Source organism: Podarcis filfolensis (genome assembly GCF_964270895.1).
Source record: "Podarcis filfolensis genome assembly, chromosome: 12".
Lineage (NCBI taxonomy): Eukaryota > Metazoa > Chordata > Lepidosauria > Squamata > Lacertidae > Podarcis > Podarcis filfolensis.
The window spans coordinates 16,429,428-16,446,342 of NC_139614.1; the positions used below are offsets into that span (position 1 = coordinate 16,429,428).

The 16,915-nt window shown below is 41.1% G+C and overlaps 1 protein-coding gene across 4 annotated transcripts in view; it reads right to left on the reverse strand.

Annotated features, from left to right (window-relative positions):
* Window positions 1-16,915, reverse strand: part of LOC310745556 (uncharacterized protein) — a 270,786-nt gene that overhangs the window by 149,694 nt on the left and 104,177 nt on the right. For 2 of the 4 annotated variants that reach the window (XM_083578365.1, XM_083578364.1), the window contains exon 2: window positions 8,576-8,644. In XM_083578365.1, the coding sequence (XP_083434491.1) occupies window positions 8,576-8,644 (69 nt within the window). Of the gene's footprint in view, window positions 1-6,038; window positions 6,273-7,044; window positions 7,205-8,575; window positions 8,645-16,915 lie in introns of those variants that run through there. The other 2 variants (XM_083578363.1, XM_083578366.1) reach the window with 2 other exon arrangements.

Consider the following 16,915-nt stretch of genomic DNA (forward strand, 5'->3'; position numbering starts at 1 on the left):
CAGAGCGTAACAGAACAACACTACAGTGGTACCTTGGGTTACAAGCACCTCAGGTTACAAACACTTCGGGTTACAGACTCCTCTAATCTGGAAGTAGTACCTTGGGTTAAGAACTTTACCTCAGGATGAGAACAGAAATCGTGTGGTGGCGGCATGGCGGCAGTGGGAGGCCCCATTAGCTAAAGTGGTACCTCAGGTTAAGAACGGTTTCAGGTTAAGAACAGACCTCCAGAACAAATTAAGTACGTAACCAGAGGTACCACTGTATTCCTAAAAGTCTATCTCCTGCTAAAGGTCTGGAACCTGCTAAAGAAAAAGTCTTCCTCGTAATCGAGGGCAGAATTCCTAGTTTACCTCAGTTTACACCTCATTTGTGCCTATGTTTTGTTTGGGCTAGTTTACATTTGTATGCACATCATTGTTATACAGTGGTACCTCGGTTTTCGAACGTCTCAGAAGTCAAATGTTTTGGTTTTCGAACGCCAAAACACCAGAAGTAAATGCTTCTGTTTTTTAACGTGCCTCAGAAGTTGAACGTCTTCCACTGAGTGTTTCTCAGTTTTCTCAATTAAATTTGCAGACCGCCTTTTGTGCCTCGGTTTTCAAACGTTTCAGAAGTTGAACAGTCTTCCGGAACGGATTACGTTCAAAAACTGAAGTACCACTGTATTTAACAAAAATATGGAAGAATAATGAGAACATCTGGAATCATTTGAACTAAGGGTTGTCTTCAACTAGCATTTACTCAGATTAGACCCATTGAAAAGAATGACCATGACTATCTTAAGTCCACTCATGTCTATGGGTCTACTTTGAGTAAAGGTGGGTTGAAAACAACCCCAAGTAAATGTAGGACATTGTTATATATTGAATCAGACCACTGATCCAGCCTGGTCTTATGAACTTTCACTAGCAGTGAGTTTCTGGGGTGCTAAGCAGAGGTCTCTACTAGTCCTCCTACAGTATGTGAGGTCACTTAAGTCATGGTGGAGAACTTTTGGTCCTCCAGCTGTTGTTGGACTCCCACCACCCTTGACAACTGGCAATGTGAGTAGTACTGTGGTCTAAGCCACTGAGCCTCTTGGGCTTGCTGATCGGAAGGTCAGCAGTTCAAATCCACACTACGGGGTGAGCTCCTGTTGCTTTGTCCCAGCTTCTGCCAACCTAGCAGTTTGAAAGCACACCTGTGCAAGTAGATAAATAGGTACCACTGCGGCGGGAAGGTAAATGGCGTTTCTGTGAGCTCTGGCACTCGTCACAATCCTCTGTGTGCCAGTAGCGGTTTAGTCATGCTGGCCACATGACCCAGAAAACTGTCTGTGGACAAACACTTGCTCCCTTGGCCTGAAAAGCGATATGAGCGCCGCAGCCCATAGTTGCCTTTGACTGGACTTAACAGTCCGCTGCCTTGTGATGCTGCAAGTTGGAGTCTCATAACATCTGGAAGGCCACAGGCTTCCTGTGCCTGAGTAAAATGTATATCCATCCCCCCCTCTCTTTTTGGGGGGGGGGAAGGGAAGTAAGAAGCAAGGTTGGTTAGTGGAATCACAAGTCTCCAGCTATTTTGGTGGGAATGTGCTTTCATCGGTATAAGAAGAGCTGGTAAGTGGCTTCTAGCTTTACTGTTCACATTAAATTGTAAATGGAGTGCCCAATAGACACCAGCCCCACTTGTTTCACTCGCTCTCATGTAATCTGATTGCTTGGAAAGATCAATGCAACAAATTATAAGGCATCTTTGAAGTCACTATTTGATCAGATATGAAATATGTCATGACTGGTAAAAAAAGCATCTTTATGTACTACTGCATTTTGTTCTATTAAGCAGCCATTGGCAGTATGAATGAGCCGAGCAGCTCTAACATTCAGAATATCTGCCCTTTGTCTATAGCATGCAATCTATTTTCATTCATTTTCTTTACAGACTTAAATGAGCAGATGTAATTCGGTTTAGATAATGCATCACAGCTGCAGTAGGCAGGAAAGAATGGAAGAAAGTAATTGTTCCTGAAAGGAGGATACAAATGAATCAAATGCGTCGTATTTGTGCAATTCAACTTGGAATTTCTCTCTGTCAACTAGGATGGAGTATGCATAGCAACAAATCTTTCCCCATTACAACTGTGTTTCAGTGAAGTAAAGCACAAGGTTTAATGGATGAATGAGTGTCCTTCTCACGTCTAATAACAAAATGAAGGGTGTCCCCCCCTGTTTTACCCTTCTATGATTTTTTTTCCTGTTACAGTAAACAGAGCCACATTAATTTCCACTGAGACTGTATCAACCGCTAATCTGTCTAGTTTTTGGATTTGTCCCTGTAGGACTTCAGGTTGCAAGCTGTTTCTGGTAATGTCTTCCTCATGTTTACTCAAATGCAGTGTATTGAAATGCCCTTGGCATATTTAAATGCATTGCAAAATGCTTCAAGTAAGGTAGGCGTCCCCTTGCCCAAACTATGGCTTAGCATGAATGCACAAATCTTGTAGTGTCCAGGCTAGGAGACTATGGCCACAGTGCTTTTCCTTCATTCTCCCGCTGCTGCACTACCATGGTTTGGCTTAGTGTGTCATCTGAACCTGGTTTGTCATGGTTTGTCTCCTCTGGAAAAACCAAGCTGCAAATCAAGAATAAATCTTAGTTACCGCTTATGGTTTGTACTTTTCCAGACAAACCACAAGCCCAGGTTAGGAGGACATGCTAATCGTTGCAGCATGGAGGCAGAAGGGCCAGGGGAAAAGCAGTAGCTGCGATCTCTTCTCCAGAGATTTGCGTGGTCACCTGTTCTCATAAAGGGTTATGTGAAAACTGGGTCATGGTATATATTACCATTCAGCTCCTCGAGTGGTATATCTAGCAGTAAAAGGGGCAAAGTGTGATGAGCAATGCAATAATAAAGAGAGGAGGATTCAACAGTGCTGTGCAAATTATGTACTAGGCCCAAGTCAAATCTTTTGCCTCTTCCTCAGGTGCAATGTGCTTAATCCATTCCGCAGATAACTAAGACTGTCCTCTAAACCAGTGGTAGGTAAGCTTCAACCCTCCATATGCTGCTGCAACTGCCTCCCATCATCCCTGGACATTGGGCTATGATGGCTTGGGCAGATGTGAGCTGGAGTCAAGCGACTACCGAGCCAAGCAGATAAGTAACTATACAACCTTTAGAAGACACCTGAAAACAGCCCTGTATAGGGTTTTTATTTTGTTTTGTTTTTTGAGACGCGGGTGGCGCTGTGGGTTAAACCACAGAGCCTAGGGCTTGCCGATCAGAAGGTCAGCAGTTCAAATCCCCGCGACGGGGTGAGCTCCCGTTGCTCGGCCCCTGCTCCTGCCAACCTAGCAGTTTGAAAGCACAAGGTGCAAGTAGATAAATAGGTACCGCTCCGGCGGGAAGGTAAACGGCGTTTCCGTGTGCTGCTCTGGTTCGCCAGAAGCAGCTTAGTCATGCTGGCCACATGACCCAGAAGCTGTACGCCGGCTCCCTCGGCCAGTAAAGTAAGATGAGTGCCACTACCCCAGAGTTGTCCACAACTGGACCTAACGGTCAGGGGTCCCTTTACCTTTTTATAGGGTTTTTTAATCTTTTAATATTGTTGGAAGCCGCTCAGAGTGGCTGGGGCAACCTAGTCAGATGGGTGAGGTATAGATAATATAATTATTAGTAGTGGTAGTAGAATGGAATAGGAGGTCCCTATTTTCATTGGAGAAATGTTGAAGGGTATGAAACAACACATAGAAGGCCGCAAGTTTCCCATACCTGAGTTAAAAGTATATTTATCCCCTCCTTTTAAAGAAAAAAGGAAGGAAGGAAGGAAGGAAGGAAGGAAGGAAGGAAGGAAGGAAGGAAGGAAGGAGTGTTGGTTAGTGGCATTGCACTGGTTCACAGCCAGCACAGCCAGTTTCTGCTATAAAAACACATCTGCTGTAAACTGGCTTCCCCTGAGCACAGTCCTGGAGAAAAGTTAGTTGCGCAAATGCACTTCTACAAATTATCTGAAGTGCTGGAGGTGGTATGTGCCTCTCAAAGCTAGCTGCTGGGAATCACAAGATGGGGAAGCACTATTGCACTCAGGTCTGGCTTGGGGATTCACCATAGGGATCTAGTCACATGATGGCGGACTAGCTGAGTCTTTTATCATACCATCTTCATTACTCCCAGGATCCTCAGTCTCACCACAGTCCTCTGCTTCTTTTCACCAGCAGCACCAAGGAAGTGGAGTTCAAATGAAAGCCCAATAGCTGCATTATTCCTTCCTCTTTTGTATCTCTACACAGCTATTAAAATTGTTTGCTGCCTCTTTCTGAAGATAAATCTGCTTTGTTACCTCAGCCCACTTCACTTGTCACGTGATTTATTCATCCACTGATATTCAACATTTGGGAACAGAAGTCCATAAATCTAAGCAACCTTACGTAGGAGTAAGCACTACAGGACGTACTGGGACTTACTTCTGAGTAAACACGTTGTATAGAATTGTGCTGTAAAGTCAGAGCAATTTATATTCTGGGTTTTTGTGTGTGTGTGTTTTTAATCAATGAACACTAATAACATATTTGTAGTATTGATCAACAGTTTTCATACTACTGCGGAACTTCAGGAAAGTAAATGTGGGATCATTAATGACAATGTACATGACTAGCGAGTAAATTGCCCGGAAGGAAGAAAAACACAATTGGTGAGTAATCATGCTCCTAACCACCTATAAACACACACACACACACACACACACACACACACACACAAGCTCTGCAATCCAAGGGCTCATCAACTGCATACAGGTTTAACTTCAGGAACACATGGTGCTACAGAACCATTCAATCTGGGACAAAGCTCAGTTGGTACAGCATGAGACTCCTAACCTCAAGGTCGTGGGTTCGAGCCCCACATTGAACAAAAGATTCCTGCATTGCAGGGGTTGGACTAGATGACACTTGTGGTCCCTTCCAATTCTATAATTCCAGTGGGCCCAAAATATACCATATACAGAAGTTGACTCAGTTCAATGGTTCCAGTATTGTGCTTGCTTGTTTGGGAAGCAATCCGTTTCTACAATAGCTGCATATGCCCACTATGAAGCATGTGGAAATTACGCTCTAGAAGTATAGCCTGCAATGAAACATTGCAGGTGGAGTGCTCTTGCTCATGGCTGTCTGGCTAGAAACCTGCTCATTTATAGGATACCCCATGCCATTCCCCCCTCTGCCGCCCCCCCTCCCCGTTTCCCATTCTCCTCCCAACACACGTGTGCCTTCAACAGTCGGCAATCAATTGCCCCTAGGCAACTTAGTCCTCACTAGGCTGATTTGAGAGGGTTCCCCTCAATATCCCCCCTCCCTAAATATTGGTGTGTACTTCTGCAAACCTAGGAGTTCCTGAATGCCTGCTGATACCTCCTACTTGTGAGTGGATCCTCAGTTGTGCACAAAACACATGGGTTGTGAAATTGAACCAAATGTTCTCAAGGGAGGACTGAAATTCTCAAACAGTTCAGAAGAAAGAAAGAAAGAAAGAAAGAAAGAAAGAAAGAAAGAAAGAAAGAAAGAAATTCAAAGATATATCAGAAAATTTATTCTGAGCAATTCAGCTCAGCTCTAATTTATTTAAATTTATGCAGGTTGCGTGTAGGTTGAAGACAAACTTTGACATTCCAGTAAGGGAGATATACCAGCTACTCTGGGAGGCAAGCACCCTGTGAAACCACCCTGGGGATAATTTTATTCTTAAAAGGCAGCTTAGAAATGTATTAAATACACAAGAATAAATAAATAAGATTCTCACAGAGACCAAACTCAGCTCTCCATGCCTTTCTCTTTCTCAGCCTTGTTCAAACTGCACTCTCTCTGTTTTGTCTCTTCCTATGCAGACACCTTGCTCACCCCACCCCAGCTAGAGGGAGAATCTGGCTGAATCATCTCTTCTGACCATCTAGCCTTCTTAGCTCCCACAGAGACACATCATTGGAACATCACAAGCTATCAACACTCTTTTATCAACTCTTAAGATGCTAGCCGGGTATTGCCTGGGGCAATCCACACCGATAGTCTTACTCACCGGAATCTGATAGCAAACCCAAGGTAGCAGTTGAAAGGATAATAGCACAGGTGAAAGTGGATTGATAGCATGCTAATAGAGACTTTAGGTCTGGCCTGAACTGTAGAGTTGCTCTGTTCAACAAATCCTCTGAATGCCTGGAACAGAGGCAGTACACATTTTCAGCATGAGATGGAGAAATCCTCACTTTGTGAATCATACTGACCCATTTGTCGGATATTGCCTTCAAATGAAAGTGACCAACATTACCTATGTTACATACTGAGCATTCAATGTTTTATGAAATGTTTTTATTTGAATGGTGTCTCTTTTATTGTAAGCTGCCATGAGAAATTTTAAAAATAAGATGGTGAACAAATGAAACTATTATTATTATTATTATTACTACTACTACTACTTGCAAGATAAAAATAAACCCTTTGTATATTTAGTTAGAAGTTTCAGCTGTGCTTTAATGGGCTTACTCTTGAGTAAGCTTACTTAAGACTGAAGTCTGAATCCTTCAGAACTATCTTATTTGATTGTTCATATGTCAGTGTTTCTGAAAATCCATTTACACAGGAAAATGGGTGATGAAGCTAAGGACTTCTGTCAGGCTCATCATCAACACCCATCAACTCTGCACAGAACACACCTTACATGGGGTTTGGGGTAGGTATACATCTGATCTAGAACTTGGGTGAAATTAACACTGGACTCTTCCAGCTATATTATGATCCACACAAATCATTGAGGAGGGGGAATCACCCCCAGTCTAGCCTCTGTTGGCTTGACATTTTTTTGTTTGTTTACTCAGTGGGACTAATTATGTATGTGTTGACAACTGTACTGCAATTCATGTGAACCACAGAAAATAAATAGCCAGTTTCTCTTGGCCCATAGAGGCCTAAGTCAACCTCAATCCCCACTTTTACTCCAACATGAATTTAGAAAACATGAAAGAAAGGTTAGTATAAAGTCAGAGGAAGTCAATTTAACTTTTAACATTCCTTAGATGCACCAAAGGTCACACTTGTGTAGTTCAATTCAATTTTCTATGGATTCTTTTTAAGATGTATATGGAAGAGGCTTCATTGAGTTCCCAGCGTGAGGCAAAGAAAATGCAGACAATATGAATTGGCGCCATAATCTTGTTTGTTCTTGGAAAACTATTTTCTAAATGTGTAAGTAAACAACAAAGACCCTTAGAGGACCACATGGAATACAATCTATGATCTAATATAAATGTTTTGCTGAGCCCTAGCATAAAAAGAAAATTGTGCCTTGGGATTTCTTTACATAGCTGTAACACTTTCTTTTTTCTCTCCACTGGTGGTACTGGCATTTTAATATCCACCAGGCAAGTCTATAGGCTTATTAGAACCAAAACACTAATGATAAAGTTTTACAATAAAGAGATAAAAAGGGAAAGGAGATTATAAAACAAAGGACAAAACGGAGGAGAAAGATTATAATGCATGTGGTATAATACTGGAGGTGGAGAAGCAGTACCACAGGCATGTTTTAATATAATAGGACAAAGCTTTTCCAATAGATGCAGAATGACTTCAGATTTACTTTCAAACAACATTCCTGCTAGTTAATCTTTCAACCCTGTTCAACTGCTAACAGGATTTTAAAGCTCCAAAACAATAATCTTGAATATACGCTTATCTTTTTCTCCCAGGAAAAGCAACCAAGAATTAACAATGCACTCTAAAGTGGATTCAATTGGGCATGTTAAAGGTGCATCTTTTAATTTTTGAGTGTATTTGCTATCAACAGGCGAGAGCGTGCTGCACGTGTACAAGGAAAGAACAATATTCAATTACGTCTTTGCCTTAAGCAGATCAGTAGGAATCTACTGACAATTTCAGCATATAAAACTAATTCCAACTGGAAAGCACAGTAGAGTCCTTTTATAAAATTGTGTTCTATAGATTCCAATAGATTCTGCATTGAATGCACCAGGTTGCTAATTATAAGGTCTCTTAAAAAGTACCCCCAACATTTTGTAATAAAACGTATACCCTGACTCCGCAGAGGCAGAGCGATGCGGAATGGCTTTATACAGTGCTTTGGCTCTCTATGGCTGACAGTAATCACAGTGACTTTGTTCCAGGTTAACACCAGAGCTTGAAATGGATGGAATGTAAATAACCTGCAACGAACATTTTCCATTGATTCAGTGTTACATAGCCATGACTAACTTCAGTTGAGTTGAGGCAATTAGCTTTGTTCCAGCATGGTGATCCAGTTTTCAGGGGAGACAGCAGTGGAAACTAGTCCAAACTAGTCTTTTCACACTCCAAATTAGTACGGGTGTTTGTGATGGCATGGAGGAATTTGTGTGATGGCACACGAACAGCTTGCAGCCACAAAGTACCTCATGTTTTGTGGCCCACAAACACCACTTGAATTTTATTCATCGTGATGGCCAGATGAAGAGCATACACAAAAAGGCCTCAACCATGAATAACATTAAACAGACAGATTTTTTTTCTTCGACATAAAGGATGATTAAAAAGCAGTATAATGGAATATTACCTGATGTGGCTGTGAACTTGACCATCTGCTATACGAGGGAGCACCTGAAGTCTTGTTGGCTGTGGACTTCTTGAAAAAAAAAAAGGAGAAACGTAATTTTTATTACTACAACAACAATACTTTCTTATACCCTGCCCATCTGACTAGGTTGCCCCAGCAAATCTGGACGGCTTCCAACAGAATATAAAAAGACATAATGGAAAATCAGACATTAAAAACTTCCCAATACAGCATGTCTATGAAAAGTCATATAATTGTTTAACTCTTGGATATTTGATGGCCGGGCAATCCACAGGGTGGGAACCTCTCCTGAGAAGCCCCTCTGCCACTTCACTTCTCGCAGTGAGGGAACCACCAGAAGTCCCTCGGAGCTGGATCTCAGTGTCCGTGCTGATGCTTGATATAATTAAGCTTTCATAGATTTCCATAGATCTCCGTGCCCTTAGCACAGCAAAAAGACTGATACAGTGGTACCTCGGGTTACAAATGCTTCAGGTTACAGACGCTTCAGGTTACAGACTCTGCTAACCCAGAAATAGTACCTTGGGTTAAGAACTTTGCTTCAAGATGAGAACAGAAATCGTGCTCCGGCAGCGCAGCGGCATCGGGAGGCCCCATTAGCTAAAGTGGTGCTTCAGGTTAAGAACAGTTTCAGGTTAAGAACGGACCTCCGGAACGGATTAAGTACTTAACCCGAGGTACCACTGTATTCCCTTGCTTGAAGTGCATTCTGAAGATAGGTCTGTCGGTGTGGGGGGAAACTGGTAGGACAGGAATAGACCACTTCACTGAATCTACATGCTCTGTACCTTTTTATAGATGATCAAAACACAAGTGACAGTTTTAATACACCAAGAGTAAGATTAAGCCATGGATATTTGGAAGATGACACTATGGCCTGCTTTCAATGTACATCGAGAGGTGCCTGGTATGCTGGAAGAGGGAACGAAAGACTCAATAAGTGGGAGCAATGTTATTAAAGGAATAGAAAATTCTACCAACATGAAATAGGGATGGCTGAATCGGTCAGTTTCAGTCCTCCGTTTCTGCTTTTCCCCAATCTTAAATTTGGTTCTCCACATTTTCACACGAGTTTACAATTTTTTTATCAATTTTAAAACTCCTCATGAAAATTCACCGGTATTTATACAAATACCGTATAGACATTTCTGTAAAGTTATTCACCTAATTTAATGCCAGTGTTTGCATGCACATTTTACCCTAATATGTGCATTTGTAGACACATCACTTAGCTAACGAACTGCACTGCAAAATCTGGAGAATTTCAAAGGACTGTGTGTTTTGGTTCACATACTGTTTTGGCTCACATACTGTTACGAAACATGTGAGTAAGGTAGGTTTGCCTTTAAATGTGAACTGAATTAAGTTTTCCCCCATCCATAACCAGGAAGCAGGTATAGAACTTGTTTACAAGGTTACCTTATTTCCAGATGAACTGGCTACTCCACAGCCATTCAGGAATAAAACCAAAGTGTAGCCCAGATACAGAGATGCTTCTTAAATCTCATTACATATTGACTGAAGGAGTAGGGTGAGAAAAACCCTTGCTCTGTGGCCCCTTTTATTGGGGCCATATTTGCACCATCCATTTAAAGCACTATGATATGATACCACTTCAAACAGGCACGGCTTCCGGATGCTAAAAGTTGTTAGGTAACTCCTGTTCCCTCAAGAGAGCTACAATTTCCAGAGTGGTTTAACAATCAATCCTTCTTCCCAGGGAACTCTGGGAATTGTCGTTCTGTGAGGGGAATAGAGCTCTCCAGTTGACACTGCAAAAAGCAGCAATGTAGTTCAGAAAGAAGACACATTAATCCACTTGTAATAACCTGTTTTCTTGTTGCTATTTTTCCTGAAATTTAAAAAGGCACTCATACGCTTCATTCCATTTTATACCAAGGCTCCATTATATACTGTCTTTTATAAGCACTAAAGGCCTTGAAGCCACTATTAGTGTAAAATACTGCTGTATTACGGAATTATTAATATGGCAACTGCCTCCCTTTAATCCAAATTACTTTAATTAAAAAGATAAAAATTTAAAAAGCTCCAGACAGCTCCTTACTAATGAAACCATCAGAATACAAAAGAATGTTTAAACAGTGAGCTGGATGGTTGGGAAAAAAGTAGATTCCTTCAGAGATTGTTTTAAGAAAATACTGCGGTGTGTAGAAAAAAATGTAACTTCCAAAAAAGCAGGACAGAGAATTCAAGTAACCTACTCCCAACAGAACATATTTTGAAAAAAAATTATTCTAGTAACACTTCATATTTTGATTTTTTTTCCTATTTAGAGTACATTTGTAGCATCAAAGCACAATCTTGTTGAATATTTTGAGGAAATGTAGATTCCAGGTAAATGCAAACAATAATAAGTTCATATTTTTTTCTGACTATGATTTGGTTACCTAACTTATGGTGCGATCTGATACAAGGTCTACTGAGAAGTAAGTCCCATTGACTTCAGCGGGGCTCACTTCCTGGTAAGGAGATAACACCCCAAATTTCTCAACAGTTAGTGAATTTATTTTACTCTGTTCTATACTAAGAACTGTGATCAATGAGTTTCCTTTTCTCTTAATCTGTGGTTTTGTTTAAGGGCTGTGTGGCGTTCTTCCTTTTGGTTCCCAAATAATATTTGAAACAAACAAACAATCAAGAACAATATCATAATAGAATGGATTTAGTTCCAAGAGACTCCAGGGAAGGAGTAGAACACTGAAAAATTAAACCTCAAGAAACTCACGCTAACAACAAGCAAAATAGGATGTGATTGAGTTGTTTCTCCTATGCATTGGAAGGGTATGCTGGTTAGCCGCACCCCTTGCCACCTGAAGGTGACTTGTGGAAGTCAGTTGGTGGTTCACCACACCTCAACCAGTGTGATGTATCATCAGAGTATGCAGAACCCCAGCGGAGTCCTCAGAGAATTCCTGCTCCCAGCAAATGGCTTCTTCCAGAGTCCCTGGTTAACGGAAAAACTTCCCTCCCGCACAGTTCAACGTAAAAAGGTGTTTATTGTCTCCAGACTCAAGACAAAGCTAATCGCTGCTATATATTATAGACCAAGGGAACATGGGTGGCGCTGTGGTCTAAACCACAGAGCCTCTTGGCTTTGCTGATTGGAAGGTCGATGGTTCGAATCCACATGACAAGGTGAGCTCCCATTGCTCTGTCCTAGCTTCTGCCAACCTAGCAGTTTGAAAGCATACCAGTGCAAGTAGATAAACAGGAACTGCTGTGGTGGGAAGGTAAACGGTGTTTCCGTGCGCTCTGGTTTCCCTCACGGTGTCCAGCGGTTTACTCATGCTGACCACATGACCCAGAAAGCTGTCTGTAGACAAACGCCGGCTCCCTCAGCCTGAAAGCGGAGATGAGCGCCGCAACCCCATAGTCACCTTTGACTGGACTTAACCGTCCAGGGGTCCATTACCATTACCTTTTACTATAGACCTTTATTCCGGTCTTCAAAGTACAGATACATATGTACAGAGAGAACTACTAACACTATCAGTGCGTTAGCTAACTCTGCTGTGTAAACAACAACAACTCACAGTCTCTTCCCCTAACTCTCACAGATTCAGAGTCAGATCCTGACAACAAACAGGACGGCATCAGGACATGCAACAAGACCTAATGAAAGCAATGCCCTAGAGACTATTATACCCATCTGTACATTCCTGAACCAATGGGAGAGTGAATGACTCAACAAGTCATACACTCAACCTCTCTGGGGTTGCTATGGTAACCCAGTGTACCCAGCCCCCTTATTTCAGAACGCGGTGGATGTGCTCCTCAAGACATGAGGCCAAGCACTGCGTCATTTAAACCACTGTTCACATTGCACCATCATGGCATGCTCAGCAGCTGCAGCTGCCAAAACTGCTACTGTGATTTGACCAATGTATGAAGAAGCTTAGCATGCATACATTGGTACACATCTATTTCAGACTTATCTGTTGTATATAAAGTATTGAGGAGGGGTTAAAAGGAAAAGCTACTATTGTGGGCAGTAATATCAAAGATAACTTTCGTTTTACAGGAATCAGTGCAACAAGAAAAGGCCGGAACAGATACGGATATGCCAGTCATTTTTTAAAAAATCCATTCATTATACTTATTCCATCAAAATTCATCAGTTCAGAGTCTCTATGGAACTGTGGGGATGAGCTTTGATGGTCTGAGTATAATGAATGGATTTATGGGAGTATAGCATCTCATTGGCAATGAATATCTACAGATATGTTATATATCTGTTGAATTTTTTTACCAGCAAATAACCACTGAGATGTTCAAATCATTTATTACTGATGGGATAAAGGGGGGGGGGGAGGAAAAAGGAGAAAAAAATCCTTAGACAGGTTGAATTCCTGTCAAGATTTATTGATTAGCATTTTCAGACTTCTGTTCTTTCCTTTCCTTTTTAAGGTATTACATTTTATTTGAAAGCAAGATTATTTAGTACACCATTTTTATTCAAAGCAAAATAGAAAATGAGACAGGAAGTTATAGTGGATGGTCATATTTGTGGGTCTTTCATTTCATAAAATAAAACAAAGCTATTGCTATCAGCAGGGAAAGCCCAGGTGGTAGAGCATCTGTTTATCCGATCACAATGCCTCAGGTTCAGTCCCTGGCTAGAAGTCTGGAGAGTCCCTCTCAGTCAACAAAGACGATACTGAACTAGACATTTAAGATGGAGGAGATATTAGTCCTATCTCATTTGCACTTCCCAAACCAATAAGCAAACTGAAACTGAGGTATCCTTTGATATTCAAGCTTCTTGTGATGCAATTTTCCTACCCAAAAATGTTCACAAAAACACATATATTAGTGAGTATAAAGTCCCAAAACTACATAACTAGAGGTAGTTAACGGTACTTGCAAAAACTGGGTAAAATTGTGTGAAAGAATTGGTGGAAATCTGCTTTAAAATGCATACACGTTTCCATGAAGATTTTTTTTTGGGGGGTGTATACGTGGTGTGGATATGGGGTGAACTGCACACTGGGTTGGGGGCGGGAATTGACGAATTCATCCATTTCTACTAGATTGGCAAATGATTTGATATGAGGGCTGATTTGGTATAAGACAACTTCCTGTATTCCAATGAAATTTATTCCAGATCACATCTGAGTTGCTAAAGGTCAATGATGAAATGTATTTTAGGGTGGAGTAGACAATCTTCTACACTGCCACACTGTCACAACTGGCTACATGAGCCTCTGCAATGATCACATCACAACAATTCTAAGGGGTTCTCGTTAAACAGGTAAACAAAGAAGCATCCATGGGGTAAGTTCACAGTTAAGAAATAATATGCATGTTTCCTCAGAAGTAATTCAGCAGGACTTACTTCAGAGTAGACATGGATAGGATTGCCAGTGACTAACTCCCATCAATTTCAACGCCACCTATTTTTGCTGATTGTTCCTCAGAGCCACATGGCCAGTACACTTGCTAATATGGCCACTACTTTTCCCATCTGCCGTACAAGCTACAAAAATAAATAGAATCTCATATAAAATAAGATGGCAAAACAGTGATAGTCCTACTCTGGAGCGTAAGACCAGAACCAACAGATTCAAGTTACAAGAAAGGAGATTCCAACTAAACATCAAGAAGAACTTTCTGACAGTATGAGCTGTTCCACGGTGGAGTGGACTCCCTCAGGAGGTTGTGGACTCTCCTTCAGTACATATTTTTAATCAGAGGTTGGATGGCCATTTGACATGGATGCTTTAGTTGAGATTTCTGCATTGCGGGGGTAGATGACCCTCCAAATCTACAATTTTACGATTCTAGGATTCCAAATCTACAATTTTACGATTCTAGGATTCCAAATCTACAATTTTACGATTCTAGGATTCCAACTGATATTTTTTCAAGACAGCTACACTATCCAGTTTCATTGGGCAGCCTAAAAATTATACATAATACAATTCACTCTGTTTCACGGCATTCAATTAATCTGAACAACAACCTGCAAAATAATTTTAACATCAGGTCAATGGCCCATCTAGTCCAACATCCTGTTCTCACAGTTGCTGACCAGGTGCCCATGAGAAACCGGCAAACAGGATTTGAACACAACAGCACCCGTGTCCCTATGGTTTCCAGCAACTGGTAATTTTTAATTTACAGACCAGACCAGACCACCCACCTCCACCCCCACCCTGATGCAAAAAGGCAAGGTGCACTTAGTAGCTGCAACTTAATATTCAACAGACTTCTCACATTCTGCTCTTTTCTTGCAATTTTAACACTATATAAACAACCCAAGGAACCTGTGGAATAGCAGGGTATAAACTGAGACATTAAATACATTGGAAATGGAAGCTTTGTTTCACTGCCAAATATTTTTTGGGCACAATCTGCTGACCTTTCCTCTCATTCAGACGCCATTCAAAGGAATGGAAGCTCCTTGGTGGACTAAGTCCTGGATTCCTTTGCTGAAATGTTCACTCCTTCCATAGCTCATTCTTATTCTCTCCAAAGCCCGTCAAAGAATCTAAATCATGACATGGGGAAAGGTTAGACAGGCATTCAAATTTGTCTGTCACTGCAGGAGAAGTGATGCAATGTAGGGACTGCAGCAGCAATAACAGTGAAAATCTATCATTCTTACTTCTTCAAGCACCCCTCCCTGCAATACGACAGAAATGCATCTCAGCAGTAAATTCTTCTAAGAGCCCCTTAAATCTATCATGCTAATTGCAAATGTGGAGTAGCCATTTGTCTTGTCCTAGAAGTATCGTAAGACGCAGATTTGTGCTTTGAAAAGTTTCAAGGAAGAATCCCTAGGCGGCTCATAGCATAAAACTCTATAGACAGTAGCGACACTGCACTGGACTAATCTTTCCGAAAGGACACTGCAGAGCAGTTTAGGGTTTAAAAAAAGAATTAAAGTGAGGAAGATTGGTAGCCATCGAGAGCATGTTCCTGCCCTGTGTATATGCAGACAAAAATGTGTTTGTTTCATATGACCATTGCGTTTTAGATTCAGGGACAAAATTCCTATCAAACAGTATTTTTGTGACGAGTAATCTGTTGCTGTTTTTCCAACAATAACAGCAAAACGCACCAGTCTGCACAAAGTGTGAATTGCAAAAAATATTCACAATGCACAGTAACCATTTCAGATTACGGTAGTTCCAAAAATATGATGAAAGGCTGCCCTCTTCAGCCAAAAGTTGGGAAAAAAGGTGCTAAGAGGGTCTAAATGTCCTTTAGAGCAATTATTTGGGGAAAACTTTACTAAATAGTCTATATTCCACTGTACTGTACAACAGTTAATTCCGCTGAAGTGGGAAATACATGCATTCAGTAATGTGTGTGTAGTAATCTATATTTATACACAAGAAGTAGGGAAGCTGGTATACAGCAGAAATGGCTTAGGATGCTGGTTAATAAGGATGTAAGACAGCATCAATTTCCATTCTGTCCTGTATTTTATTTTGCATGTGGTTTTTCTGTATATCCTCTTTAATAACCACCATGGATTACCTTTTGGCTTTTGTGTGAGGGTAAATTTAGATACTTGGGAGACTCGGGTAGAATTTGAACAAATAAGAAAGGTTTGTTTTACAGCACAAAGTTGATAAAACAAAGGCTGCGTCAGGAGAAAAAAAAATTCTTTCAGGAAACAGTTATTTATAATTATACTGAATATTGTAGATGTTACAGGCTTCTAAACAAGCTTCAGTTGCTTACATTTCAGTTAGATGTTACAGGTTTCTAGACTAGATGGTAAACGCTTAGCTCATCTGGACTTTTCGCTTCAGTTCCTTAACTTAGTTGTTGTATAGGTTTTATACAGCTTGATGCTTTTGTTCTTAAACAAGCTCAATGCACAGCTTAATACTTTGGTTCCTAACCAAGGTGGTTACTTTCCATCAGTTACCCAACCTTTCAATAATCACAATCCTGAGGTACTTCTAGCAGTATAACAGACCAGGGGGTCCCCACACCCCTCTTAACTAGTTTGAAAGCCTTCTTTTTCTGAAATATCTCTCCGCTCCTGACTGAAATGAGACCTAAGTAGACTGTAACCTCACAACTTCTACTTCTCCCACTCAAACTCAGCCTCCCAGTTAATACTCTCCCATGACACTGAACACTGTCTTCCAATCTAAGCTCAGAGACTCCTTTCTCTAGCTGCAGGTATTTTCCTCAGAGTGGATGTTGCGCACAGACCAGAACCAACTCACTCCCTTCAACTATCTGAACTCTCTCTCAGAAACTGCTCCTTTTATTTTCCCTCCCAAAGTTCAGGCTCCACCCCGCCTCCAGCTAAAAGTATCGATAGCCAATCAGAGA